At 35.0% G+C, this 19,211-nt stretch overlaps 1 protein-coding gene across 5 annotated transcripts in view; it reads right to left on the bottom strand.

Annotated features, from left to right (window-relative positions):
• Positions 1 to 19,211, bottom strand: part of SBF2 (SET binding factor 2) — a 256,955-nt gene that overhangs the window by 24,789 nt on the left and 212,955 nt on the right. For 2 of the 5 annotated variants that reach the window (XM_027700310.1, XM_027700320.1), the window contains exons 27-32: positions 17,494 to 17,690; positions 12,445 to 12,582; positions 11,195 to 11,290; positions 7,664 to 7,735; positions 4,842 to 5,026; positions 1,449 to 1,625 (exon numbers count right to left, since the gene is read on the bottom strand). In XM_027700310.1, coding sequence (XP_027556111.1) covers positions 1,449 to 1,625; positions 4,842 to 5,026; positions 7,664 to 7,735; positions 11,195 to 11,290; positions 12,445 to 12,582; positions 17,494 to 17,690 — 865 coding nt within the window. The remainder of the gene's footprint in view (positions 1 to 1,448; positions 1,626 to 4,841; positions 5,027 to 7,663; positions 7,736 to 11,194; positions 11,291 to 12,444; positions 12,583 to 17,493; positions 17,691 to 19,211) is intronic. The other 3 variants (XM_027700327.1, XM_027700338.1, XM_027700345.1) reach the window with 2 other exon arrangements.

The raw sequence follows: 19,211 nt of genomic DNA, 5'->3' as shown, positions 1-19,211 counted from the left end.
ATTCTTATAAAGAGAGAGTTAGTCCTTACAGTGTTAAAATCAATAACATTAAACTTCTATTGCCCAGAAGAGGAAGCATAATACAATAAAAACACATTTCCTAAATGGCAGATCTGTGTTCTTTCACGGGAATAGTAGAAAATGTGCCAGATCATAAATTAACTTTATCACATAAGTCACATATGACATGATTTAAAGCACAGAGATGTGGTTTAAATGTCACACAGCTATTGTGTGACATTATGATCTAATCCTGAGCAAAGAGTGACACACTCAATGCAAAGAGTGATCCTCTGAAATATGCCAAAAGGGAGTAACTCCAGTGTTATCTCCCCTTAATCTCTGTGCTGCTATAGGGACATGTTTATTTCCTCAAAGTGACATTCAATTCGTTTATCTACACTTATCAACTCGCTCAACTCCACTGCATCTGAAAATGTTCACATAAGGGAGTCACCTCCTCACGCTCTTCCCACTTTTCCCCTTTCTGAAAAACATGTTGGCCAGACACAGCCATGACCAGTTCCTTGCTCTCTATGGAGTGGCCAAGCCTCAGGGAAGAAGTTAAGCCACTTGTCGCACTGCAGCACATTTCAATCAGGAGTGTATTTTCAAATGTGGAATTACTGAAATGACTGTGTTACTCACATGTATTTCCTCTCTGGGAAATCAGCATAAAAAATTCTGTTTTGTATGATTAATTGCATTTGAGAAGAATATATACAGCAGCAGATTCCAAACACAACAAGCAACTGTTAAAAAACATTCACTATAATTAAAATGGTTTTAGATTTACAAAGAGCTGGCTTTCCCATATCCTTCTTCATCTGAATCTTGCAAGGTGTGTTCCAGTCTTGCCTTTGTTTGGTTAATATTTATGTAAGGGAATATGGGATAGGGAAATAAAGATACAGATTCAAAGAGATCAGATTAACACACATACAAATCCTCTCTTCTCAACAAGCACTTCCCCATTTCCCACAACAGGCAATAGATGTTTGCTTTATTTGTTAACTTGTGCATATCAAAATTCAGGGTGGGAACACATAAGAAGAGTAGAATATTGGTTTTAAAATAAAAAAACTTATTTATTGCTCTACATTTTTTTCCTGATTTTTAAAATACATAAAATAAGAAAAACCAGTTAAAACCAAGACCATAAATTTATATAGACAGAAAAACCAGTGATCTCTACTTGTGTATGAGTTCCATGTTACAAAACATAAATTATGCTATAAAAAATGCCTCCCAGATTAGTAAATGTTATGATTGTATTAAAATAATAATGCTTAGGTAATGACAGAATTGATAGTATGTGAAGTAATTGAAATGAGCAAAGAAGAACAGCTGGTTAGAACACAATAGTTCTCTGTCAGAAGAGCCTGAAATTTATTTTGTGTGAGCAGTACTGCATATAGATTATCAGAAGTATCTGTCATATAAATTACCTGTGGGAACCACTCTGACTCCCCAAGTGCTTTAAGGAATGTTGCCTCAGAATCAGTAGGAATTGTGCTGGGAACACAAGCTCTCATCAGCTTTTTAAAGCTTGCCTTTGTCTGTCGGATGTCACTGAATTCAACAGGAACAAATTCACAATTCAAAGCAAAATCAAGTTTGAACCCCTGTATGAAAAGGACAACAGCAGATGTAATTTAAAAGGGAAGCATATTTTTCACTGACAGACTCCTTAAATCCCAAAGTGTTGTCTGCTTTATTGCTAAATAATTTAATTCCTAATTCACCTGCCCAGGATAATAAAAATCCTTACACCACTTGGAAAATGTACCATAACAAAGTATTCTTCTACTACTCATAACAGCAGAATTATCTGCACAGCAGTCATATTTTAATAATAAATTTAGTTGTAATACTAGTGAAAAACTAGAGTTGAGTGACAAATCTGTTGAGTTCTTTATACACAACATAATGTGCTTCCTTTAGCATTTTTAAAGCAAATTAGCAATAAATAAATAAAAATTAAAATAACTATGGATGACATACCAACAGTGCAGGACAGATTCTGGGAGTTCAATAAAGCAGAAAACCTCTCAAACACAAAAAGAACCATCGCAACTGCAAACTAGCTGACTCATCTAAGCAGTCACTGTACACTGAGACAGCTGTTTGTCTGAAGTACCTAGCTCAGCACAGAACAGCAGTCAGAGAATACCAGATGGTTTTCCTAGCAGAATTCCTCTTGTTTTATTTAACTTACTACATTTAGAGAACCAGGAGTAACAGAGAAGCACCAAATTAAGAAAACAAGTTAGTTAACTGGAAAAAAACCCCAAAACAATGGACTATGATGAAAAGGATAATATGGAGAACATTAATAGGAAAAACAATTCTCATGTATGAAGCATCACTGAAGATGTTAATGCCAAACTTTTTGAGTTTTCTTCAGAAATTGCTCTTTCATTGAATTAAACTTGGCCTGCAAATAATCTTCATTAAGCTCCTTCATAGAATGCCAAGTGAAAATGCGGTAAAGTGAAAGCCCAGGTTTAATTCTGTTTGTATTTTGTCATGGTTCAACCCCAAATTTAATAACTCAACTAGCAAACTTGCTTTCTTAGAATGTAAGTTGTAATAATGTATGACAAAAGCAATGAGAAAAGTACCACCATTTCCTTAAAATGTTGTACACTTCTGTTTGTATCATCAATTTATGTGACATGATATTTAGCAGAATAAAGCAGGTTTTTATAGGAGTCTATATCAGTAATGCATGCCCTTTACAAAGCTAAAAATTTCCAAGTTAGCAGGATGCTAACAAAAACTAGGAAAGTACTTCACAATCAAAAATCAACAAGATTTCTTTACACTAAAACAAAACTCGGATGAATTTACAGAATAGATACAAATCATTAATAGAAGGTTTAAAACACTTAATCATTATGTAATTTTATTCTTACATTTGCTAACACAATACACTCTTTTTTAGAGATGCCCAAAGGTGACTAATCTTCTGCAAAACTGTGTTGTTAAACAAAACAAACAAACAAAAAAGTGAAAACCCCATGAGCTCTAAATCAGCAAGGAAATCATCCAGCATAATATAATGATCCTTGAAGTTTCCAAATTATATACATCCTACTGTACTTCAGAATAATTCATGCTGATTTTGTCCAATGCTTGTTGCTTGTACATCCAACAGTCAGCTCTTTCAATATTTTGCATAATAATACACACCTGTATGGTAATAGATTAAAAATGTTTTAATCTATACCAAGCACTAACATATTATCCTCAACTGTTTGTGACCACTGATACATTAAACAGCTTCTGTTGTTTGCACAAGTGGCCTAAAGGGTCACTTCAAAGCAGCAGACTGAAGTACAACTTTAGATTCATGATTGAACTCCTCATCAATCATTCATTAAGAAATCAAATAAATAGAAATGTGAATAGTTGTTATTATTGGATTATGGCAATTCAATTCTGTGTAATTGATGCATTATTCTGGCACAGCATGATTCCTCCACCTCCCAACAGAACATAATTTCACAAAGAATTGAATACTGATGTATTTTCCTACTACCAGTAACTGTTTTTGAAGGTTATGTATTTAAAAAAATACGTATCATTTTATGTATGTTCACATTTCTATTGAGAAAGTAGAAAACAATTGATTTTTCAATCTTTGAATGCAGAGGCTTAAAAAAAAAATCTGCAATCGTTTTCGGAAAACAAGTAAAACTACCAAAAATTCATGTAGAGGACACTTGTTTCTTAAATAACTGCCTATAAAATATTAAAATCTATCCAAAAAGGTGTATGAAACTGCAGACACCATGGTCCTCTTCATGTAATCAAATCAGGATGCTCAGAGTCCTATCACCATCAATTTGGCTTAATGCGAGTTTAAGCACTGCCCACAGTAACGAAGGTTTCCTTCTCTGGTAATCGCTTTCCTGATTTACAACATTCCATTTCCTTCATAGCGTATTTCATCACATCGGGAAAAATAAAACTGCACTTTGAACTACCAAATAAGCTTGCTTTCCTATTTCACCAAATAGCAATCCCTGAGATGATGACTCAGCTGAACATCAGACAAGCAGTCAGCAGATTCAGAGTACAGTAGTATGTACTTAGGTGTAATTAAGTGTGGCTCTGAAAGAAAGAACTTGTAAATGCAGAGCTCCAGCACTTCCCTTGGAATATGAATGGTATGTGGAAGGGGCAGCAAGCTCCACTGCCACCAGCCCCACTCCATCTGCCTACAGTCCCATTGTTCAGCTTTATCCCAGCAGTGACAGAGCAGAGCCCAACCGTGCTGCCCTTGCTCCCTGCAAAGCCAAGGCAGGACAGCAGTTGAGACAGTGAAGACACAGTGACTTCTGAATATGAAGGCTTTTCTGGATGCTCTGTTGCCTAGTAAGGTATTTCTTTCCTAGCCATGCTTTTCCCAGTTTGAATGCTCTTAATTTGTACAAAAGCTATTCCATTCCTCTCCAGTCATCTGTTGCCCATCTTTGCATCTCTTAGTTCAACTGTACATTAATATTTGACCAAAATAGAGTGCTACACACAGAACTTTTGTAGGTTTGAGCCTGATCTTTAACTGCCCTTCAAGATAATTTAGTATATTTTATGTTAACTTTGTTGTATTACATGACTACAGAGCTTGATTTTTACCACCCTAGTCCCCACTAAGTTATACAGCATTAATTGCTATTCTGCATATAGAAATACTTCTCATAAGACTTTACACCTTTAGGAGAGTTATCCATCTGCCTTATCTAGAGTATTATTTACTGATTTGTAACATTACAGTTATTAAACTCAAACCAAATAAAAACTGTGTTAACACAAAAAAAAAAAATTGCCATTACCCGTAACTGAGATTTTTCTCCAAATATATAGAGGGCTGCTTGTCTTCTCAAAAGCTGACTTTGCAGAAAACTGCTGCTACTGTAGGAAGGGGTGTTATCTTTCCCTGCAAGTCTTGCACCAACATCAATGAATGGAGTCTGAGTGTTGATAAATCGGTTGCTTGAACGAAGACTCGCCCATACACCTTCGCATAAGGATGAGAAATATTTAAAAATCTCTTTGTGTGAGGCACTGGAGACCATAATTATTAAGGCATATGCTTAACATAATTTAGAAAGTAGAGTGCTTAAACATGTCACGTGCACCCCTCACAGGACATAATTAACAGCACATACTGGAAAGAAATATTTTCGTAACAAAACTTGTCGAAACCATCCTACTGCATTATCATGTAACCTAAAACACTAATCAAGCTCTGCACCAGCACTTTCTATTGTAGAGAAAATAGTTGCTATGATATCAGTAATACAATGATAAAATGAATCAGACCTTGCAAATAACGTCTATTTAAGTGTACAGAAATGAAATTACTAGTGTTGTTCTTTTCAGAAAGTGAGACAAAAGTTTGAAGTATTTCCTTGTCAGGTATATTATTTTGGAAGTCTAACTATTAAGAATATTATATAATTGCTTTCTTCAAAAATGGAAATACTATCACTTAAAATTCCCTATTACCTAGAATTCTTATGTTCTTTTCACCCTACACAATGTAATAGTATCAACCATATCATACTCTAATGAAAATGTATGTGAGGATGATCAGTTCAAATATTACATTTCAGGATAAAGCATTCCATATTGACTCTTGAAATGCCATGATTAAAATGCAGAATGCCACAAACTTTAGTTTTTAATTGTCCTTTCTAATAGACAATTAGAAATCAAAATGAATTTAAGAAAGTTCTTCTTTTAATCACATTGTAGCAGATGGGACAGTGGTACAGCTGTGTGAGCAGAAGGACGTCTAGAAGATCACAGCCCTACAGTTCAAATCACTGCTCTGGCAGCAGGGCATGGTACAGAAATCCCAAAACTAGCAACAGCATGAGCTTGAAACAGTGCAGTGTGATGTGGAAATGTGGAACCACGGACTTGCATCTGAAAGCAGCACAGCAATATTTGAATGGCTTCACATCAACCTCTCAGCAGCACTTTTAGTTTGCACATTGTGCCTTGCTGCTGCAGCTGTACTGTCATTTCCAGAGGAGGAAATTTTTACAGCACACAGACATGCTCTGATCTGATCATGCTTAAACAAGTTTTGTGATTTTATCATGATAAAGCAGCAATAAATCAGATTGCCAAGGCCTGTTTAGCACTAGCAGAAGAAAAGACAAGCAGTAAATACTTTTCTGTTTCTTGTGCCTAAGTTAATAACCATGATTTTGTGAGATTGTCTTTCTGTGTCCACTGTGAGGTAGCTGAAAGGTACTCGGTTTTCAGAATATAAACAGCACTACTTGAAAAATCAAATTCCTTAAAGTATACTAAATTTGGTGTTCAAATGGCAGTGTGAAATTCTGTAACCCGATATGCACTAAATCAGATTATCAGAAGAGACTCTTGTCCATAAATCTGCAAAGAAAGATATCGAAAAGAGGCACCAGAAATATCTCACAGTAGTAGAAATTTAGATACTGTAGGACCAACACCCCACACTCTTCAGGAAAATCTAATAATATGCATAGTTAACATTTCTTGCATAGAAGAAAAAGCTGCAGATAACAGTAAATTCCACTGAGATAGCTCAACCAAGAAAATAATTTTATTCTGTATTTTAGAAGCAGGATTACATTTTTATTGAAAAAATAATTCTGTACAATAATCCTCAACAGGGACTTGTCTGTAGAGTTTAGCTTGTCTGTTTGTCTGTCTGTTAGCCTGAGAGGTGAGCAAAGGAACTGGAGTAACTGGGAATGGCTGGCAGGAGCTCATGAATCAGTAACAGCTCTAAAGAAGCTTCCACTTCACAGCCAGCCAGTTTTATAAACACCTCACCTAGTAAACTAGTGTGTTTAGTATAAACTTTTATTCCACGTCTCAGCTACTGCAGATGAAATATATAATAAATACTTCAGCAAGCAGAATTCACAGCAAACATTCAATAAGAGAAGTAACTTCTCGTTCATTTGGTATGAAAAATGCTAGCTCCAACACAGACTGCTGTCCCCAAAGACGACATACACAGAAATACACAGTGACACTTGGGAGCATTTCACAAAAGCAGCCATCATTAGCATCTGTAGCACACCAAAAGCAACAGAACTGGTTACAAATACATGCAGATGAACATGTTTACCAGCGATGGATAGCACGGATTAAAAGGAACAATTATGTTTCTATCCTAATTTTGCCTAGTAGCTTATTTTTTGTTAGCAGTATGTAGCATTCATTATTTAGCATATTCTGCATTATTTTGACTTTCTGATGTGACAGAAATCAATTTTTCCCTGTTCACTAACATTGACAATAATTATGGAAAGAAACTAATTGACTAGGTAACAGTATTTCTTAGCTATTTTATTAAAGCAGCAGGAATACTAAATACTCTTTTCCAGAATTATTTTTTTGCTGTTTAAAATTTTCACACCGAAAATTTTCTATGTATCACTCTGTGTTAGATCATTGTCACTGCATCATACATTCAATGGCCAAAAAATTCCAAAACAAAACAAAATCACAACGCTGAGCTAAAAATTAAAAATTTTGTTAATGCAGAATCAAGGTTGTCTGTCAGTATGACTTTAGAGTGTATTAGGATATTGTAGCAGCTATGAAGATGGTAGAAAAGAATGTGCTTTTAGGACACAGAATACAGTACCTTGATGGACTCTTTCCTTAGTTGCTGATTTGGAATTTGAATGAGTGAAACATTTATCTCTGTACCCAAGCACTGGTAGATAACAGTTAAGACAGAGGGAGGAGGAATGGAATGCACATTGCAGCGAAACACATTGCAGGAGAAAAGAAAAGGGTTACTTATTAATTTTCAAAGATCTAGTATATATTGCATTTCTTTAAAGTACATGATTTATCAGACAGCACAAATCTTAGTCATCACAAGACAAAACATCAATCAAGCCACAAAACCAATATAAAATGGGAAGGAAGCATTCATTTATCAAAAAGGAATAATTTTCATTGTCATTGCAATAGCTTCAAACATGTAGCACAGCCATCATATGCTTTTCCATAACTACAATACCAAAGGAAATGCAGCAATTAAATCATTCTTATTGAAAGCTTCTACCCAGCTGAAAGTTAGCTTAATTAAAAATCCCAAACTTAATGCCTTTTTAAAAAAAACTGTTTTCATCTAGGTGCATTAAATGCATAATTTGTTGGACCTCAAAATCAAAGCAGAGTGAAAGACATTTGTTCTACGCACCTACAAACATTTTTAAAGGACTGTGTACAAGTATATAATTTAGAAAACATGTAATATCTACCACACAAAGAGATATCCTCTCCCCTTGCAAAAATTCTCATTTTCTGTGGGAGTCTTATATGTTTATCAGTGCATATATCTTTGGCTCAAAAAACACATCAACACAACCAAGTTCTTTTAAATCAAATATTCTGTTGAATCATACTCAAAATGTTAATGTCACCTGCTATTAATTCTCTGAGCTGGGTCTGTATTTATTAGTTATAAATATCATAGTATTTTGCCAATAACAGCAAATCATACTCAGAAAACTTTTTATTCTACTAAATTACACAACAATGCCAGGTAAGAAGTGCTGCTCTGTAGAGCCACACTATATTTATGAAGTAATATAAGAAGAAAAACTATGGATTTTGAGTGAACTTGCAATTCTTATGAAAGATATCACCCAAGGTATTGCCAAAAAAAGGTCCAAGAATGAAATATAAGGAAATATAATATTATGAAATATAAATATTTGAACAAATATTTCAGATCAAAACCAACCTGACTGGGCTTTGGGCAGATACTTTGTTACAATGTTCCAGATAAAGTAAAAAACCACATTGACACAGACACAAATATTCAGAACAATTGATGAGTATTCAGAACAATGATGATTTAAAAAAATGCGAAATACTGCTCAAGCACTGGAATGTATCTTTTAACTTAAATTTTAAAATAATGTGCACTAAAAATACATTGTCTATAGCACAAAAAACAGAAAATGTAATTTTCAGCTGGTGTATCATAGCTGAACCTGGCTTTTGAGCCCTGGTATGTGTGATAATTTAAACAAGGAAAGAAAGAGTGATCCAGAATCCAAACCACAAAAATACTGCTATTGTATTTTGTACAGTGTAATACATAATCCATGGCTGCTTGCTACTTCACATATGAAATATAACTAGCTATGAAAAAGTAACAAAAAACTTTGCAATAATGAATTTGAGAACAATTTTAAAGATTTCATATACTTTGTGTATTTTATAATTTCTTTTAAAAGAATTGTGTCAACTAATCTAAAAAACCTAGTGTTTACTTCTCTGCAGGGAGATACTCCCTCTCTCTGTTCCCTCTTACCCTGTCAGCTTCTCACCTTCACTAGGGCTCCCATTGTACTTGTCAAACATTCTTATGTTTCAGCAAAGTCCTCACGTATCCTGCTGAACTGTGAATAGACACCTTTCAGATATAGAGAGCAGGTGTGGCATCAATCCAGCAAGACACAAGATAACTTCTCTGCCCTCTTCCAGATTACTGCTCAAATTTAGCCAAGAGACTTTAAAGTCCAGCAAAACAACACGCCTGTGACCTACTACTGCCTTGAGGCTCCTTTTTTCTTTGCTGAGTAGCAACAAACTCATCCTATCACACTTAACACAAACTCTAATCCTAGAAACCAGCAATAGTTATTTCAGTAATCCTTTTATCTTCAAAAGACAACTTCCATGCAGTCAACCAGAAAGCTTTCTTTTACTTATCTGGAGCACCTCCTCTGCCCCTCAGCACCACTTCACTGTTGGCACTTTTGTCCCAGCACAAGGGGATGGAATCCAACCAAACATCTCCTGTCAGCTACCCAGCATTTTCACTATTTCAGTACTAAGTCAGGCTGGGCACAGCCATCACTTTATCTTAACAACTGCAGGCACTTTCTCCCCTGCTCTCTTTGGTCCCTAATCATTTTACCTAGCCAGTTAAAATCACTTGGTTTTTTCATCTCCAACTACAATACAACACAGTAACAAGACAGTGAGCAGGGAACATACACAAAACTTTTATATATGAAATATGTATATACTATGATTAATGAAGATGCACAGAATTTTCTGGTTTTTGATGACCACCATTTCTTCTCCTGCCCTTCTTCTCTTCCCTTCTGCTACAATTCTCACATCACTTCTCTATACAGCTCTAAGCATTTTCCTTTCTTTTTCCCTTTCCCCTCCCTCTCACATTCTTCCTTCTTTCATTTCCTTAATCCCATCCATCTCTTTTGGAGGTTTTTCTCTACAGAATTGTTTTATCCTTCCCCCTATGAAGCTACCTGTTTTGTATAACACAGTAAGATTTAGGCTGGAATAGACCTCAGCAGGTCAACGTAGGTCTAACTAATTTTAGATGAGGTATCAAAAAGGAAGAAAAACAACTGTTAGATGCTAAGAAATAATTGTAAGAGGAGCCTTCAGGGCTAAAAGGTAATAAATCAAATATAAAATGTTCCCTTTTAGGAAATAGATGATTTCCTATATTAACAAACATGTATTTAAGGAATTTGGTGCACTAACTTATGCATATATTGCAGATAGAAAAATCATAATAATTTCATCAGACTAGAAGTATAAAAGTAGTGTAAAAGTATTTGGAATCCACTTAACAGAATGAAATGTTCTTGTAGAAATGACACTGATGAGCCCCTGTATCTAAGAATAATTATTTCCAAAGAATGCACTGTATCTCCCTTCTTATTATGCCTGGCCAAAAAATTAACTGCTACCTAGAGTAAAATTATTCAGATGGATTATTTGCAACTTCATGAAGCATCAGCTAAGCTTCAGCCAACATATGATCTGCAACTGGAGACTCTAAAGTGTATTAAATGATAAAATAAAATATGCATTTTCAGGCACCACATTTTAGACAAATTAAAAACATAGATGAATCCTAAAGTATTTAGAAACATAATTCCTCATCGAATGCTTAATTTTTCACTAATTCCAACATGAAACAAACTTTATTTCAATTGTAAAGGTTTTGTACAAAAATTTCATACTTAGATAATGTTGTGGGTTAATTTGTAATTTCTGTTTTGTTGTTTCACAGAGCAATGAATCAGCAAGAAGTATAATTATTTTTATTTCATGAACACTTTTTTTATCATTTAATACTTTAAATAATAGACTTTGAGCTAGTCTTACTAACCTCCTCGAGAAAAGCTATTGGATAGATTTACATCCAAATGTCCTGGCACTACCTGCTTAAACACAGTAGACATTCTTGAAGCCCTCGTTTCAGTGCCTAAAGTCAGCCAAAAAAAGAATAGGAGATTAAAAAACTACAGCGTTAACCAGACTAACACTTATCATAACTGATAAAATGCCCCTTTTTCACACAATAGAGCTAATTCTTGCCAATTTTGTACTTGAGATTTATTTTTTAAGACAAATATGTACATTGGCAGCAGTATGGAGGTGTTAGATACAGTTGAGCAATCAACATATTTTATAATAAATGAAGCAAAGCATGCACACTTTGGTAATGGTGTTACTTTACATGAAAAGCCACTGTTTGGCAGTATTAGGCCAATTACAACCGAGTAAGACGAGACAGACACAATTTCAAGTTACATGGTCCTTTATGACACCTTGGGTTTACCTTCACATAAACCTTATCAGGTTTCATCACAAAATAACTGAAATAAAACATGGATTAATTTCTTCGTGGTTCCTCCTAGGCATAACTCAAATAGGGTATTTTGAAAGAGTTTTCACTGCAAGAAAAGCTCTATTGGGAAATTGCATTAGAAACCCACTATGAGTATGCAACACATAAAAATGCCTATATGCCTTCCATTGCTGCTGCAGCTAAATAGTCCATCTGTTCATATAAAATCTGAGCTTGCAATCACATTACTGCTTCATTACATGAAATAGAGCAGTATTTTGTGTTCTTTTCAATCTGGCAGCCTCTTATTCAATATGTAGTTTACAATACGCTTAATTTGCTGTAAAAGACTTTACTTTTTAGTTTTGCTTCTTTATATAATGTAATTGTTGTATCTGATATCGTAAAAAAACAAACAAAAAAACTAACTGGAAAGTTTTGGCATCTTGACATTCTGGAGAACTTTATTTTATTTGTTCCAGAATTGTAATAAATGACTAATGCCTCAAGACTGACCATCATACTCAAGTGAATTCCACCAAAAACTATGACCCACAGGTGGATGATTGTTTACTGTCAGACTAATACCAAAAATATTTTGGGAAGGATTATAAACATCCTTTACATACAGAAAACACATTCACTGAAGCTAAGAGTGAATAGGCTATCTGTAAAGTCTAACAATAAAGAAACAACAGAATTCATATGGGACATTGAAATAACATCCTATCAGAGAAAACTCGTTCTTCAACTTAATCACAGAAAAGCACTATACAAACCAATTTTACCTGGAGACAGAGCAATTGTTGGGCTAACAGTTAGAGTATTACTGCCATTCATTTTGCAGTGGACGGATATCACATTGAGTAAGGCTTGTAGGTATTTTTCCTGTTCTATACTGCTTGAAGATTCTAAAGAAGCAGGAGCTAGAGGCACAAGAAGAATGGAATACATTAAAATACAAAAATATAATTTAGAAATACACAGAATAGTAAAGTAAAAGGCTTCTTGTGTAAAGCAGAGCATTGAATATGTCATAGTTTGTCTCTCAAAGGTTCAAAAAGCCTTCAGCTGTTCACCACCTGGCTGCAGAGCAGGAATCAGCAATGTTCTCTTCCACACAGAGCTGAACTTCTGAAACCTCATGGTCACTACTTAAAATCCACTTAAAATCCACCATTAGCCAGAGATGAAAACAAACAGTGAAAATAATGTAGCACTCCCTTCACTCTCCAAAGGAAAAATAACATTTCTAAGTTTGTGCTACTTGTCAGCAAATTTCAGCCTTTGAAAACAATGTGCAGACAACAACAGACAGAACTGTTTCTTTGACAAAAGTAAGTTGAAACCACACTCAAGAAGCTCTTCCTCATTCCAGAAAAGGAAGGTTAGTTACCAGTACCTGGAGGTTCCCTGAGATGCAGTGCCCATTCACTGGAGTTCATGTGTACCAGACACTGGTGTTCATACACTCTGCTGTATTTAGAGACATCAAGGGACACAGTCCACATGTCCTTCAGCTACCCTATGCCCAGAATCTGATGATTTCAATGGATTACAGAAGAGAGGACAGAGGATGGCCAGAGCATGCACACCTGGACTATACACCTTAAGGGATCTCCAATGAGGAAAAGTAACAGTGACAGTCCACCAGCTCACCAGCAGGTAACTTCAGGAAGTGTCTTCCCACATGTTTGGGTAACTTGTAGGAGGGGGGGATGCACTGTTGAGAGCACCACAATTCCTTCTCTGAAAACCCCTGAACAATCCTTTACAAGAATGTTGTTTCAGATGACCATAGATCTCAGAAACAGAATCATTCTCCAACTGTTACCAATGTTCCTTAATTTGCTGGAGACATGGAAAAGGACCACTTCAGAGAAAGAGAAGTGGCTCCAAAAGACTGGATGAAAGTAAAGCCATAGAGGAAACAGAGAGTTTAAAAACAGAGGGCAGAGAAACAAAAAGCAAGATAAGAAGGTATGATGCCTTGAGAAAGTGCTGAAGTTAAGCAGACAGTTCACTTAAGACCATCTTAAAACTTAAGAAACTATCATAGAAACACAGAACCAAGGAAAAAAACCCTTGAAAATAAGAAAAATTAAAAAACCACACCCATTATGCCCAGATGCAAGGACTTTAAGGAAGGAAAGGAGATGAAGGTCAGGTCTTGTACCACACTACAATGACAAAAAAAGTATCCAGTATCAGCAAGTCAGGGTTTTTTTCAAATGACTAACAAAATTTTTGGAATTCTTGTTTATTGCAGCCAGCTCTGGACTTACTAAAGGACAAAAATTTCATAGCCGCTTAAACAGAATTTTGTAGCTTGACCACAAGAGCCAAGATTTAGAATAAGAGATAGAGTCAAAGAATTTGACTGAACACATTTTGACAAACAAACATGGTAACTTGTAAATCGTGTTCTCCTATGATGATCCAATCATACTCTACGCTGGAGACTAATAGACAGTAACCTAATTAGCTGGAGGTGGCAAAGGAAATTTCATGATAGCCCTGTTAAAATTACTGTCTGAATTGAAAGTACAATTAGGAAGTGATTAGATAACATACATGCTGTTTCTGCCTGACCAAGTGGAAACAGCCTGAAGAGGAACATTATTTTCTCTTCAACTCCTAAGTCTGGAATGATCTCTGGGCCTCCTAGTCCTTGAAACAATGCCACAAAAAGTCAATTTAGGTCTAAACAATTTAGTTAAATGAAAGGAAATGAAATGTCTAAATGAAAGGATGATGTCCATACCACTTGCACTTACAAAGTTTTCTTCTCTGAAGAGTGTTGCATGTGTTTTAGGAAAAAGAGTCAGAAGACAAACAGTTTGACTTATATGAAAGTCTGTCATTGAACTAGGCAGATATCAGAATTAAAGATTGAGGGCAAAAATGTCCTTGTGAAAGATCAGAGACGGAAAATTTGCCCTTCATCCTTACCACCAGTCATCCCATCACACAGGGCTTAACAGTAGTATAAAGAGATGAAAGACTCCAGGTGACTCAAAAGCATGAACCCCCTACTGCACAGGTGAACTGGGTTTTCTACAAATGACTAATCTTTTAAGTGTTGTATCACGAAGGTCATTACAGCAAAATGGATTTAAGCATTCTTCATTTTCCAGGAAAGAAATGCATTGCTTAGCAATGCACTAAGATTGCCTCTCTGCTAACATGTGCTCTATTATGCCTGGTTGCAGGTTGCTCCTAATACAGTCAATAATCCAGCCTGCACCAAGATAACTGTTCTCTTGGATAGTGTACTACATACAAGAAACATAAATGGTTTTCCTACAGGGCAGCTGACCAAGACATTGTAATTCAGGTGTAGAATATTTAGAACAACATTAGAAATTTCAGAACTACAATGTTCTGCAACGAAATTCCCAGAAAGGTCAAAGTGTATTTCAGAAACCAACTTTCATGTATGAAAGGAACTTTTCAAAAGACCTGTATACTCTCCATTCCATATTCAAACATCTGTTAATAATCCTTTTAAATACAATTCTGTTGCACACATAGTTTAGTTCCAGACAGAAATCCAGTGCTGTGCATAATTTCTCTACAAAATATGTTCTGTGCTTCTTATATAACATATGGATCTCCAACTACGCTTTGAAAACGTAAGCTTAACTAACCACGTAACAGGAAATCACAAAAATGTTCATTGAATTCCAGCAGGTCCTCTTTGTTTCCGTGTATCAATCCAGATAAAAATCCATCCTAATAAAAATCTACTCCCATGAAATCTCTGCTTAGGAAGGTATGAATCTATCAGCTTGAATTTAACTTCAGATTATCGCTGCTCTCTTAGCTTGCATCATAATGCATTTTTCAATATAAACTTTCCTTCATTCTGCACAACTCCTACTGAGGCAAACACATGCACCTGTGTATAACTACTTTTGTTGATCAGTTTTGTTTCACCAGGCTTCAACTTCATTTTGAATAAAATAATTATCCTATAAATATATTCAATTTTCCTTGCAGTACATTCCTGAGGAGAGTCTCCATTTTTTTCCACATTTGAAAACAAACTAACTCCAGAAGCGAGTATCTCTGTCAGATATAGTTACTGTCAGTCAGTTTACCTACTGCCTAATATTCTGCTGGAAGTGTGGCAATGGCAATATAAAAGACCATAAAAATATTAAAAAAGAAATCACCTACAAAAGCAATAAGATCACACACACAGGAAACACATTTTATTGGGTCAGGCTTTGAAGATCTTGTTTTGGAAGGCTCTCCTACTCCCATGCATTTAGAAATGATAGCTACTACAGAAAACATGGAAGTGTTTGTATTTATATAATTTCAAGACTATTCCTGCACATTTTTTTCAACTTATTATATCTATACCAGGTTAAAGATGCCTAGTCAGTATTTCAGCTAAGACAACTGGTATTAAATCAGTGTAAGATTAACATTTGAATTGCCATGCTTAAGATTCACACCATAAGCCTGTGGAAGAACCGGTGTAGCCATTAGCTTTGGGAGCTGCTGGTAGTGCTGATACATTTCATTAATCCTTTCAACATAAATGCCATATATAAATTTAAATTCATTACCTTGCTCACCACTCCAACTGAAAAATGTCCCCACAAAACATGGAAGAGGTACACTGAATCAATGCTATAGCAATGAATATTCAGTAGATAATTAGTGATTCACAAATTACTGTTAATAGCCAGTTCAGATGCTGTCTAATGTAACAAGCATTTTTCTAATAGCTCTGAAATCATGAGATTTTAAAGCTGCATTTGATACAGATACAAAACCTCATTATGTCTGATATAAACTGCTCTTTACAAGTAAGAAAAATGTGGTTTTCATAAAGCAACTGTGAAGGAAAAATTCAGGAGGACTATGTAGAAAATATTTAAATCATGTAATCTTCAAACTACTTTTATGTGACTTGCATATAAGTGTAGAGTATGCCTACTATAGGTTTTGAAAAACTCTATAGAATAAACTTCAGTAAAGTCAGACCTTTTAATTATGCTTTAGTCAATATTAACAGGACAGAGGAATTCCTTTGCTCCCTTAATGAGTTCCTGGACTCAAAAAAGAAAAATTATGGCCTAATCTTTGAAAAATTTCTAAAAAACTATTGGTTTGATTACAGAAAATACTGACTCTCCTTCTTGGCATGAAATTAACTCTGAAAAAATTATCAGCATATGACATGAAAATCCAGGCAGTCATAATAAGCATCCTAAACACTGCCTGTGAATAATGAAACTCAAATAATGTTCCTTCTAAAATTAATGCTGCCCTAATATTATATTCTGAAAAACTAACTATTCTGATAAATCTTGTGTTGGTCCAGTCTTGATCACACAAAGGAAGAGATTTCCTTAATGCAAAGACTCCAACTAGAATCTTTCAAGTCTATGTTTTATAAAAGAAAGAAATTAAACTAGTATTACAATGAAAAACATGAGAAAAATCAAATAGGCAATGATATCTATAACATTTTCTGTAGTCCTCTATTAAAAGGGACACCATACACTCGTTACATAAACCATGTAATGGAAAAAGTCAATTTAAGGGAAACAGGAGAAGTTTGCATTGTACTTAAGAGATATCAGATTTTGCTGAAGACTTTTGGTATGTCTGTAATCTCTGTCCAAATTATTCACTGACATTTTTGAACCACTTTCATACCACTCAGAATCTGCTTCTTGACATACAGTAATTAATAATATCGGATAACCACTCATATCCTAAGACTTCTGATTCAATCAAATCACTGATTTCCTCCAGAAAAGTAAGTATTTCCACGTACAATTCCTTGTAGAGAAAGCCTAGCTGCATCAACTCACCTGTAGGATGTGTGTTTTGTGATTTGAAGAGGCCCACAACACTTTTCCCGTGAAAGCCCCCCGACCTTAGCAGAAGAGTGCTGTTTTTAGTGTTCTTCCAACAGACCACGGGCAGGCGGTTGTGTCGGTAACAGCGAGCCACTCTCTGCAGGCTGCTGTCCTGGACAGACTGGGGGACCACCAGCAGCCCAGGGTAACTGCAGGGACAAGAAGGAGGGAAAAAAAATTGAAAAACAATTAAAACTGCTCAATGATGAAAAAAAAAACCCAACCCAAAATTACAAGCTGAAAATACTTCTTAAAGAAAAGACGCCTTAACTGTTGGAATGATTTTTATTTACTATGTAATTTTTAGTTCAATCCCAGTAAATACCTTAATTTGTAAAGAAAACTGCATTTTAAATAGAACTTGAATTATGAACAAATTGCAAGTCTATCACTATTAGTCATTTTCCATTTAAGGTTACATTTTATTTGGCAGTATTTTTCTTCTTAGTGTATCTCTTATCTGTCACTGCAATGAATTTTGAAGCATGACAGAAAACAGAATTTTGAGGCATGCAAATGATGCAGTAGTTTTGTTTTGACAAATGAAATATGAGAATTGAAAGGAAAGAATGTTAGATTGCCTAAAGTATCACAATGAAAACAATAGTTTTTGGTTTATGGCAAAATACATTTAAATTTTACAGTCAGATTCCTTAGAACACTGCTTGAAACTGTGTACTTTTAAAAACACTACAATACAGGGAGAGATTAGGAAATTCACTGATATAATACCTTTAAAGGTGGAAATCCCAGCAAGACTGTAGTTGTGTTCACGTATGTGAAAGAAGGATTCAAGGAATATGAAATATTATTTTCTACCTCCTCCTCAAAAAAAATCAACTTAAGTGCCAATTTCATATGCTAAGAAGAAGCTAAGATGAGACACAGGGAACAGTTACTGCTTACTAAACAACTTTGTTTCTCTATAATATACATTGTTCCTGTAAATTCAATTCTTTAACATTTGTTGAACTTCACTCAGACAAAATAAATGTACGTGACATTTACAGTCAAACTTCTTAAAACGCAGTAATCAAACTAATATAGCAGTAGATTAGTATTTATATCCTGAGATTTTTAATCTGCTCAGACATTAATTACCTTTTAAAAAAAAGCACCCTGTAGAATATTAAAACCCAGTGGTTTTAGGGGAGGAAAGAGTTGTCTGCATAATATTCAATGCATAATGAAAATGCATAGATTTAATGCATTCATCTGCGTTGTACTCAATGGTGATTAAACAAAAACAGTACTTTAGATAAGTCATAAAACAAGAAAGGATCTAGAATTTTTCTTCTGTGCTCTTCTTCCACAAAGAATTGGTGATTCCATTGTCCATAATGAAAGCAATGACTAGTCAAAACTGGCTTTAGAGAATGCAAATGTCTTTTGATATGACTCATGCAGATATGCTTTTGTATTAAAAAGAATGTTTGTGGGCCACGGTAGTAAACTACATCAGCTTTCACAACAAAAAGAGGAGTTAGTGACATTCATGTGCTAAAACAGAGTACGTGACTTTCAGCACATGACAAACTTTGAAAGTAGATACTTTCACGAATTTAATTTTAACACACTTTTTAATTTGAAGAAAATATTTATTTATAATTCTTTCTGAGGCTTGCTTCTTTATTTCGGAACAGAATAGATTTTAAATGCAAATATATTTA

Source organism: Neopelma chrysocephalum, unplaced genomic scaffold (genome assembly GCF_003984885.1).
Source record: "Neopelma chrysocephalum unplaced genomic scaffold, ASM398488v2 Primary Assembly neopelma1_24, whole genome shotgun sequence".
NCBI lineage: Eukaryota > Metazoa > Chordata > Aves > Passeriformes > Pipridae > Neopelma > Neopelma chrysocephalum.
The sequence above is the reverse complement of the archived record's forward strand: the minus strand, read 5'-3'. Positions and strand labels throughout refer to the sequence as shown.